General features: G+C 36.2%; 3 protein-coding genes and 1 pseudogene across 3 annotated transcripts; 2 read left to right on the top strand and 2 right to left on the bottom strand.

Moving 5' to 3' along the window:
• The first annotated feature begins 1,119 nt into the window (after positions 1-1,119).
• LOC106332483 lies at positions 1,120-2,751 on the top strand. The gene is made up of 3 exons (XM_013770943.1): positions 1,120-1,263; positions 1,496-2,223; positions 2,291-2,751. The coding sequence occupies exons 1-3, from the start codon at positions 1,231-1,233 to the stop codon at positions 2,610-2,612; spliced, it is 1,083 nt and encodes a 360-aa protein (XP_013626397.1). The 5' UTR covers positions 1,120-1,230; the 3' UTR covers positions 2,613-2,751.
• A 2,808-nt stretch (positions 2,752-5,559) lies between these two features.
• On the bottom strand, positions 5,560-7,274 carry LOC106330901 (annotated as a pseudogene).
• LOC106331323 lies at positions 7,121-9,234 on the top strand. The gene is made up of 3 exons (XM_013769647.1): positions 7,121-7,860; positions 7,964-8,706; positions 8,794-9,234. Exons 1-3 carry the CDS (start codon positions 7,828-7,830, stop codon positions 9,116-9,118), a joined length of 1,101 nt encoding a protein of 366 aa, XP_013625101.1. The 5' UTR covers positions 7,121-7,827; the 3' UTR covers positions 9,119-9,234.
• A 45-nt stretch (positions 9,235-9,279) lies between these two features.
• On the bottom strand, positions 9,280-10,186 carry LOC106331324 (protein TIFY 5A). Its single transcript, XM_013769648.1, has 3 exons — positions 10,014-10,186; positions 9,813-9,927; positions 9,280-9,716 (listed from the first exon to the last, which is right to left on the bottom strand). Exons 1-3 carry the CDS (start codon positions 10,079-10,081, stop codon positions 9,507-9,509), a joined length of 393 nt encoding a protein of 130 aa, XP_013625102.1. The 5' UTR covers positions 10,082-10,186; the 3' UTR covers positions 9,280-9,506.
• Between the last annotated feature and the right edge of the window lie 1,436 nt (positions 10,187-11,622).

The following is an 11,622-nucleotide window of genomic DNA, read 5'->3' as shown; positions in this document are numbered from 1 at the left end:
CGTCGGAATGCACCGAGGAACACTCTACGTCGGAAGTGTCCGAGGAACGTTCTCCGTCGGTACGTAGTTTTTCCGATGAACTCTGGTCTCGTGTATCCGCATCGTAATATCGTCGGAAGTTCGTCAGAATGACGTTTCTCGGTATTCGTCAGAAAGTCGTCGGAAGTTCTGACGAAATTCCAACGAATTTTTTTTTTCCGACGAAATGATACTGACGGACGGGTTCGTCAGAAATTCGTCGGAATCGGTCTATTCCGACGAATTTCCGACGATTTCGGCCATCAGAATCCCCCTGTTTTCTTGTAGTGAAATGTGAAGAAACAGATTAATGTACACAGAACATTTTCATTGACTCAAAGTTTATAAGATATAGATTTAACAATAATTAGAGCATGATTATCGCTGCCGGTTTTTTAAAAACTTTTTTTTGTTTTATTGTTTTTTTTAGTCTGAAAAAAAAACTAACCAATCGTGGGCCACAGGTCAGTGAGGCCCACAAATAGTGCAAAAAACACTCCAAAATCGGTCTTTATTTCATATGTTTTGTGATCGATTCTTAACCTTTTTGCGGGGTCCAAACCAAAAAATATAGGCTTCTCTGCCGTCCACACTCTAAAAAACCCACTAGGAACCCGCGGTAAAGATGGTCTTATTGTATATATACTTGTTTACATCGTTATTTATTAATAGCTTCTGTAAGACCATCTTTATCCAGGTATCTTAGTGGGGTTTTTAGTGTCATGGACCCCACTAAAATGATAGAACCGTCCCTTGTGTTTGCCAAATAAGAACCGTTCTTTGTTTGATTCTTGCACTGTTCGCGGGTCCCACTGACACATGGCGGTCCGCGATTGGTTAGCTTTTTAAATTTTTTTTTCAGACAAAATAATAATAATAATAATAACCCCACTTTTGGGTTTGTGGGATAAAGATGCCCCGAGTGGACCATGATAGCAAAGACATCAACTTTAAAAAGCAAAAAAAAAAAATTGAAGATAAAAGTAGTTTACTAAAAAAAAAAAATTGAAGATAAAAGTTATGGACAGTCTTGGTTTGGAAAGATCCCAAACAGAAAAGAAAAAATCATAAAAACGGAAAAAGGAAAAAAACTTGGTAGCCAAGCTTATATAACTTTTTGTAACATTTTTTTTAGCCAAGCCTATATTCCTTTCTTAAAACGAAGAGGAGGCTCCATCTTAGTTTAGGGTTTCGTGGTGGTATCTTTCAATAATGCCTCGGCTTCTCTTCAAGCTCTCTCCCCTCGTAAGCTAAGCTCTTTCCTGCTTTCCTACTAATTAGATCTTTTTGTTAAAAGATGATGTCACTTTTCTATAGTTTTTTTTTTGTCCGGAAGAAAATGGATTTTCTCAGTTAGGGGGAGACTAATATAAAAAAACAAAGATAAGAATCGGATGGTTGAGATCCGATCTATGCTTAGAGAAGAGTATTTAATTTAAGGTGTGTTTTAATATTTGTGTGTGCTTAAACTTGGCAGATTTACAAGAGCGGGAGCGTCCGTACGTTTTCATCGTCCACGACCGGCCCGTATACTCCGATGTGCATGATTATGTCTCCCTCGCCTAACGGAAACGTTGGAGAAGCCCTGCTGTTCAACGTGGACAGTTGTGAGTTAGTTAGATCTCCAGAGAAAGCATTTCCCAAAGAGCTTTATAACGCTACATTGGTCGGAACCTCCCGTGGATGGGGCATGTTCTCCAATAGGCTATACCGCTCAGCAGTTATCAGCGACTTTCTGAACCCATATGCTTCCAAGTCAGAACCAAAGGTGATTCCTCTGCCTCCATTCACTACAATACCCACTTACCAAACCGAAGTGGTGTGCAACATGGCCATGTCCTCTTCTCCTGAGCCATACGACAAAGACAGGGTCGTTGGCATCAAGTTCTTGGGTAAACAGCTAAGTTTCTGCAGACCCCATCTTGATCTGCGATGGACTAACATCCCAACACCTTTTGAGTCATGGGATACCTCAAAACTAATGTATTCCAAGAAAGACCAACGGTTCAACTTGCTTGCTCCTGGAGGCAACTACTTATGCTCTTGGGATCACGACTTCAATAAAGACAAGAAGCCTAAGTTCCATGAGTTGGTGTTGCACAACCTTCCAAGCATGCCACGCGAACAACAGAAACGGCTGGATTCTAATTGCAGGGAGGATCACTGGGTGGAGTCACCTTCCGGCGAATCTTTCCTTGTCAAATGGTACCTATAATATAATATATCAGGAACTTGCTAATGTAACATCTCAAACACCTTTTGCAACGTGCAGGTTCTCAGAATACACTCCTGAAGGGTGCAAAGTACCGATGGTGATGGTGTTTAGAGAGGAGGATACAAAAGATGGGAGGAAAAACATGCACTACACTGACGACATTGGAGATATGTGCATTTTCATCTCGAAAAGTGAGGACTTCTGCGTTAAGGCGAGCTCTTTCCGTGGCCTCAACCCTAACTCCATCTTTTTAAATGGACGTTTGTTTGTGTCGCTCAATATGAGTAAGTTTAGCTGCCGTCTCTATGAATATCCAGAAGATACACCATACACGATTCCTTACTCCCCCTACTGGCTTCCTCCGTTTTCTAGCTATTAGGTGTGGTTGGTTGTGTCATGTTGACCGGTTTGGATTAGATCATCGAATATATCATGTTTACAAGAATATTACGTTGATCAAAATTCAAAACCCACATCTAGTTTTAAGAGCATGTTTATCGAATATATCATGACACGTATGACTAATTAACTCCCTAATTGATTGACAAATAAACAAAAAATCTTTTTTAATTATTACAAAATTGGGATTACGTCTTTTCAAATGTTCCTCAATTAATATATAGGGGATCTATTATTTTACAAATTTAACATTACATATATAGTTTACAAAAAATCAATTAATACACACGTTTAGAGAAATATCCTCTAACTAATCTACGTCCACAACTAATTAAAAGGATCCCCGCATGATACATTGCATCAACGCTGGTTTCGATTTCCTCAACTTAAGTTTATACTTTACTAGAGGTTTGCGCGCCGGGTGCGCGCCGGGTTCATATGTGTTATTCTGAAATAAATTTTCAATTTATTTTATGGTTTTAGTAAAGAGACTATGCTCAAAAAGTCGATATTGAAAGTATGTTAAAAGAGAATGATATCTTTTCTGATTATAAGTGGAGTAGCATAAGTGTTTGTCTTAATCGAATTACATAAAAATAGAGTAAAAAATCATTAGATGTGACAAAGTTAATTTAGTTGAAATTTAAACATTCAATAAAGTTAGTATTCGAGAAGGGAAAATGTAAATAGTTATGGTTTTTTGTGATTATCTTGTTTGAAGGAATATAATAAATAGTTTCGTCCTCTTAAAGTAGTAATAATTCTCGCATACTTTGTTTATGTCAAAGGTGTTAGGAAATAAGGAAAAACATTTATATATTTTGTTTTTATAATTAATACGACATATAATTTGATAACATAGATTTACACAGACATGAAACAATAAGGAAATGGAAGAGTCGAGTATGGTCGCGTCTTTAGGGTTTGGAGAGATAAGATTGATATAGGCCACTTTAATTTTTAGATCAGTCTATAGAAAAGCTCATGTAACTTAAAAACAACTTTTATGTTGGCTGATTTTCTGTGTCGACGTGAGCATCCTCTTCATTGAGGATGTCCAACTTTTACTATTAGAAGATATTTATTATTAAAGTGTGTTGTCTTTCATAAGCGTGTAACAATATTAATCCTTACATATAGAGATAGGCCTAATAATACCCATAACCAACCCAAAAACCGGGTATCCGACCTGATCGTATGTTGCCTAAATATCTGAACGGTTTTTTTTTTCAAAATCCGAAAACCGAATGAGCATCCAAACATATTCAAACATATATATGTAATATAATTTAATAATAGCATTAATACCTAAAGTTAAAATTATAAATCAAATATATTAATTTTTGGATATTTATAGATAAAATGGATGTTTTGGATAAAAAGTACTCAAATAACATTGTATCCATGGTTACTTTCCGAAAAAATAACCAATTCGAACTATATAAATTGAGTATTTTGGTTTTTAAGTTATTTTGATAAGTTTGAGTAGTTTGGATATAAAATACCCGAGTCGAATCGAATAATTTAATTATTTCGGTTAAACCCCGAACCCACCCAGATCCAGGAGGATCCGATTCGAACCCCACCCTTTTTTTAATATCCGAATGAGACCATTTTTCAAAATCCAAAAAACCAAGAATCGAAAAACCGATATTCGAATGGATAATATCCATACCTGAAAGGGTACCCAAATGCCCATGCATACTTACATACATGTCAATTCAGATTGTAGTGAATGATTTGGTTTTCACTGTTAAAGGTTTTGCTGCCACTAACATCATCAAAAAACCGAGATTCAAATGGATAATATCCATACCTGAAAGGGTACCAAAATTTTCATGCATACTTACATACATGTCAATTCAGATTGTAGTGAATGATTTGGTTTTCACTGTTAAAGGTTTTGCTGCCACTAACATCATCAAAAAACCGAGATTCAAATGGATAATATCCATACCTGAAAGGGTACCAAAATTTTCATGCATACTTACATACATGTCAATTCAGATTGTAGTGAATGATTTGGTTTTCACTGTTAAAGGTTTTGCTGCCACTAACATCATCAAAAAACCGAGATTCAAATGGATAATATCCATACCTGAAAGGGTACCAAAATTTTCATGCATACTTACATACATGTCAATTCAGATTGTAGTGAATGATTTGGTTTCCACTGTTAAAGGTTTTGCTGCCACTAACTTCATCGGAATTGCTAAGCTCTTATAGAATTCTCCTTCTTTAATGAGGGGCTTGAAAGTGATGAAGTGCTTGAAAGTGTTTAGTCTATATACTGCGATGGATTCATTGATCAGGGTAGACGGCAAATCTAAAATGTGATTGGAGAGCCGTAAAGTTAGGGAGGTTTTGTGTAAATCTACAACATATTAAATGATAGAAGCTTGAGTATGATAACTTTCCCATCGAGCAAAACCATGTCTACATTTATAAGCTCACCTCCATTCTTCCTAAATGGGAGGGGAAGTGAAGTTGACAGCGGTTACGCATCATCATTGACAAAAGTGGTAACTTATGTGGCAACAAAGACAGTCTTAGGACTGTAAGTAATATTGTTATAAAAAATGTCTAGATAATATCATACGAACATAGACAGTTATATTTTATAGTCATTTAAATTTGAGTAATAGATTAGATATCCAAAGATAAAAATGGTTTAGTAGATTATATTTTTGCCGGCAAAAATAAAATAAAATGTTAACTAAAACAAATAAAATATTTGTTTATAACTTTTAAAAATCAAAGCTGTAAATCCAAACACAATGACAAAATCAGAGCACAAAAAAGCTCTAGACCTGAAGTTTTTAGTACATATAAGTAAAATAGGCAACAACTGCATAGGGGAGAGACCAAGGTAAGAAGCAAAATCAAAACTTCATACATATACTAAACAGAGCCATCTTTAGAAGAACTTATGGTTTGGCCTTAATCTTATCGTTGCCGTGAAACTTCCTTCGAGCATCTACAGCTTCTCTGTAGAAGAAAGAAAAGACACTTCAACTCTCTTGAGAGAATGATTTAAAAAAGACAAAACATCACTCAGGTTTCCAAACAAACCTGAAAGCATCAATGATCTCCTTGATTTACTCTCTCGTAAAAAGCATTGGCTGTCTTATCAAATCGCTGGAGATTCATTGATAACTCAGTGAATTATAATGTTTCAGTGTTCAAAGGCAAAGGCTTTTTGTAATAGAATTGAGATGATTTTTACCTATAGCAAACGAAGAGCAGCACCTTCTCGGAAACATTCTTTAGGCCAATCAGGTTTCAGTTCTCTGCAGACTTTAGCATCTGATAAGGCATGTTCAACTTGTCCTAATTGCAACCAACAGAGGCTTAGTTTAAGAAGAAGGTATGATCTGTGGGGTCAAACCAATGGCCGTGGTTCAAAGAAAATGCCACAGAATCACAAAATGGACATAAGCTTTAGAAGTAGTTTTAATGTTGAATACTTGTGTGTAAGCGTCGATGGGAATATGGAATGCGTCTTGTCCTCTTGCTTTTGCTTCTGTGCCTTTCCCCTTTGCTTCTGGAGAGAGCTGTGGAATATATAACAGTGTGCTTTAAAAATTTCATGCAAAAGAGATGCATTTTGATCAAACTTCAAAGTATGAAGTACCTTAGGATTCAGAAAGGTCTTTCTAAATCACAGTCTCTCCAGATTTTGACTTGTTTGAGTTCCCCACGTGTTTTTTTATTTGATTCTATGTGAGCGGGAACTCCAACAAATGTCCAATATAAAACAGTTTCAGGTTTTGTTCACAACATGAAGAGAGTCTCAACAATCTTTATGTTCTCTCTTAGAGATGCAACTTCTAATGGCTTATTGTCATCCTGAAAATCACAGCCATGTGAGGATTTGTGTTTATTTTTAAAGAGCTGATTGTTACGTTGAGGTTACCTCGTCTTTCTTATTAGGATCAGCTCCAGCTTTAAGTAAACAGTTGCTTAACACAAATCTCCAACATTAGCAACTGAGTTGCACCACCAGCAAAAACATTAGCTTTGGCACCTGCCTGTAATTAACAAAATAAGAACCAAGCTTGATCTAAGATGTATAGCAACTGAAACAGCACAACACTCAAATTAGGAACATCTCAAACCTTGACCAACAGCTCTAAGCATGCCATAGAACCAGCCGCCACTGCTGATAACAACGGCGTGACATTATCTTCGGTCTCGGCGTTAGGCTGCAAGACCATGAAAAAAATCAAAATTAAAACTACGGTTTAGATGGAAATTCAACTAAAGATATGCATTATACACAAAAGTTTACATCGACATTGTGATCTAATAAGTCATGGACAGCATCCCAAATCAATGGCGTGCCAGACTCACTTTGAGAATCAACAGGAACACCTTTGGACAGGAACTCCTTTGGGAACTCGATTTACCCTAATGATACACAAAACAGAACACTTTGTGATCTTAGAAAGCGAAATGAAATAAGCAACAGGCTTATTAAAAACAAACCTGTTACAGCTGCATAATGAAATGCATTCGCCCTGAACCCAACTCCTTTTAATCTCGAACTGAGTGACGATCTCACGGTCGCCGGCAACATCGAGCAGAGATCGTCTCTCGCGTTGAGACCCACCAACTGGGGTTGCTTTATCATCTTTTCCATTACGACTATCAGATTTTCGTAGCGAAGCGCCACACCGGATCCGCCCAGAGTTGTCTCCGATAGTTTCAAAAGTCTCGAGCTTTCCATTCACAAAAAAAAAAAAAGTCTCGAGCTTTCTTCAAGAAAAGCAGAAGACGTCGACGCCGTTTTGAGTCTCCCAAAACGCAAAACCTATTCTATATAAATGTTTTAGAAAGCTCAAATCAAAAAACATCCTTCAACGAATGAGAACGCAACAAGTGTCAAAAAACCCCCCAAAGAGATAAAAAATTCTACTTTATTAGTAAAGATACAAAAGAACAAAGTTTAGAATTGAAAGTGGTTGGTTCAGAAATTACTGCATCATTTGTAACCATTGTGAGTGGACCATGGTACTAAATAAAATGGATGAAAAAAAAAAATTAAACAAAAAGTGGTAAGATTCCAAAAACAAAAATTTCACCAAAAAGGAAAGAAAGAAAGAAAAACTTGGTAGTCACGCTTATTGCTTTCTTTAAAGGGTAGAGAATATCGGTTAAGTTTTTGGCTTTCTTTGGGTTGGTATCGTTCAATAATGTCTCTACTTCTCTCTAAGCTCTCTCCCATCGTAAGCTATAAACTCTTTCTTGCTTGCTTTTGTTATGTCTTGGATGGTTTACTTTGTAGAAGATAGTTGAATTTGTGTTGCTTGCTTAATTACTACTTGGCAGATGCACAGGAGGAGCATGAGCGTTCGTTCGTTTTCATCCTCCATGACAGGTCCGTATATGTCGCTTAGTCTCAAAGTAAATCCCTCGCCGGGAGGCGTCAACATAGGGAAAGTTCTTGTGTTCGACCCAGCCAAAGAAGAGTTACTAGAACTCACAGACAAAGCAATACCTGAAGAAATAATCATGACCAAAGCAACCGGAGCTTCCAAGGGATGGGGATTTTTCAGTGACCCGCAAGATAGCTGCATACTCATCACCGACGTCATGAACCCATGGTCTTGCAAATCAAACCCCAAGATCTTTACTCTGCCTCCACTTACTCCCCTGCCCTCTTGCCAAACTGATGTCATCTGGAGTGTGGCAATGTCTTCTTGTCCTGATGATGACCAAGACTGGGTGGTTGGCATCAAGTCCTTGGGTGACCAGCTGAGTTTCTGTAGGCCTCGTCGCGACTTGCGTTGGACTAAGATCACAACCCCTCCTGACTACTTTCCAACCTCAAATCTCATGTATTCCAAGAAAGACCGCAAGTTCTACTTGACCGGTCCTGGAGGCCATCACTTGTTATCCTATGATCTCCATTTCAAGAAATCCGACAAGCCTGAGTTCCATGAGTTGCAGTTTCGCAACTTTCCAGAGTCGTTCAAGTATGACTCGGAGCAATCAGAGCTGTTTCCTTCTTCTTGCAGGACAGAACGCCTTGTGGAGTCAGCTTCCGGAGATGAACGGTTCCTCGTCAAATGGTATTAATATTATTATTATTATTATAAAACACTCTAGCTAGTCTCTATAGTTAGCAGTAACCATTGACGTTTGGTTCTTGCATATAGGTACGCAAAAGGATGTTTGGATTCGAGAAAAATATCGTATGAAACGCAGCGGATCATGGTGTTTAGAGAGGAGGAGACAACTGATGGAAGATTCATGTGCTACACTGATGACATTGGAGATATGTGCATCTTTGTTTCAAAGGGAGAGGCTTTTTGTATCCCCGCAAGCTCTTTCCCTGGACTCAAACCAAACTCCATTTATTTTATAGGCTTTGGTGTAGGTGTTTACGATCTAACCACCAGAACCTCCTCTAGTTTTCAGGCTCCCACAGGTGCGCTGAATTATCCTTGGGCCCCTTACTGGTTTCCTCCATCTTCTAGCTAGTGCTGCTACGATTAAGGGTTGCTTCTGTTTCTATTCCCTGTCTACTTGCTAAGATCTAAACCCATTTGGACGAAATATAAAAATTCATTATCAATGGATACAGTTCTTCTTTTTAAGTATAATTCTTAAATACTTAACTTGTTTTTTACACAATACGGCTAAAACATTTCTCACCAAATTAATTAATATTCTCTAACCTCACTCTATATCACAAAGAGAGAAAAAATTACATCTTTTTGACTAATGGTTTTCATAAAAATTACGTCTAACTTGACAAACCATGGATGTCAAATGTTTAACCATCCCCAGCAACAAACAAGACATGTCTAAATTATTATTATTATTTTAAAAGTATGTCAACTAAAATTTGAGAAACAAAATAAAAACACTATCGTCGTGAATGCTGATGGTAAGGTGAAGCTGCTTGAATTCGAATCCTCCGTTTCTGAAGAAAACTTTGGAGAGATCTTTTCATAGAAGCCTTTGGATTTGGAAGCTGATGATGATGTAATCGGGTCAACCTGTTCCGAGGATCCGACCCGTTTGAGGATGACCTCTCTTCCATCTCTCTACTCGCGATCGATATTATAGATTTAGCCTGCATTCATTCATAAAAAAACATTAATGGTTAATAAGATCCATTAATTGCTTATAAAATATAATCATATAAATGAATGTGTATATATGTACATACCTGAAGATGGGTAACATTCGAAGAAACACACATTTTTCCATTGTAGAAAATTGTTATCCTCTGAGATTCTTCCTCTTTTGGTAGTGAGTTTCCAGAGCTTCTTGATTCTACCACACTTCAAATCAATTAAATGTAAACTTTATTAGATTCATGTATTTAGATAAATTTCATAGATTTGATTCCAGAGAGAGAGAGACTTACGAGGTATCTGATTCATCATAAGAAGATGTTGGAAAGAGACGAAGTTCCAAGTCGCAGTTTTTCTCCATCTTCTGAGTTGTAAGGACAATAACTGATGATGCTGATGATGGCGGTGGTGGTGATATTGTGTCTGGATTGACGAATATAAGTTTATTTATATGTTTGGTTTATGAGGAGGGAGAGGACGCGAGAGAGCTAGTGGAGACAGAACACGGTATCCTAAGACAGAGAGATAGATCACAGCTTCTTTTCAATTATCTCACGTGGAAAATGTTATTTCTATTTTTCTATTTGTGCAGTATATATAGGTTTTGGATTCTTTATTGATTGAACTAGAATAAAAAGACAAAAGTCACGAAACTTTATTTTCATTCTATTTTTTTCGTTGCATTTTAATACGTATACTACTAAATCTCTACCGGCGGTTTCGACGCATTTTGTACATTTCCGAAATAGTTCTCTCATATTTCATTCGTTTTGATATTTGTTAAAATTTTCTGTATCTTTGGTATTTTTTTTTATTATACTCCTATATTAGTTCACCGGTATACTAAAGTGTTTGATGCCTACCTGCTTTTTAGTTGTCAAAGTATCGATTGCTGAATAGTTTACCGGTTAATATTCACAGGCGGCGTATCTTCTTAAGTCAATTCTATAATCACTGCACACGCAAATTTTATCAATCTTGGCGGTGTTTGACGAAACTTTTCTGTTGTGCTAAGTGTTTTGACGAAATTTTATTAAATGATTAAGCTAGAATTAGGATAACTAGTTAGTATTTGATGAAAGCACGTGTTTGCGTCTCTCATAAGTTGCTCCTTTTGATATTTTCTTGCTTTTATTAATTCTTCTACAAGATTCATTTGTATTCTATTTTGTTTACGGCTATGTAACAAGTGGTAAGAATTGAATTCATGGAGAAAAAAACGTGGTAGGGACAACATTTTGATTAGTGATTGAATTTAGTTGTCAAGCCATCCACTATAATGTTATTTTAGTCAAGATAAAAACATATTTAAAATGAAATCGGTTAAGCAATTGTCATTTACATTCCCGTTTCGTTATTAATATTATAATGTTAAAACTGAGATATGTTGATCAATCTTGGTTAATTTATGCATACGCACCCTGTCTAAAATAATTCGTTTACCTTCAAAGTTTGGTTCAAATCATTATGAATCGGTGGCATGAAGACCTTTTGGCAAATGTAATGGAAACCAGGGGCATCCAAGTCTTAATTGAGTTCTCATTGCCAGCATAATTAGTTACTTTAATCATTGAGTCAATGGCATTTTTGTTTGTCATAGAGAAAGAAATTTAACAAACATCCCTTATAGATTAAAAAATAAGAATTACAACATTTTATCTATGATACATATCATTCCTATAATGATTATTAGAATCAGTAGAGAATTAAGTTGATCAATCTAAACATATACTATATTTTTATTAAAATAATCATAAACTAATTATTAATGTACAAAAGAATATTTCTTTTCATTCATTAAATAATGTTATGAAATTATCTAATATAATTAAAATATATATTCAATTAATGGTTTTGAATTATTAAGATTTCATAACAAATTTTATATACGTCATCATTTTT

Source organism: Brassica oleracea, chromosome C3 (assembly GCF_000695525.1).
Source record: "Brassica oleracea var. oleracea cultivar TO1000 chromosome C3, BOL, whole genome shotgun sequence".
Lineage (NCBI taxonomy): Eukaryota > Viridiplantae > Streptophyta > Magnoliopsida > Brassicales > Brassicaceae > Brassica > Brassica oleracea.
Note: the sequence above shows the minus strand (reverse complement) of the source record. Positions and strands in the feature narration are given on the sequence as shown.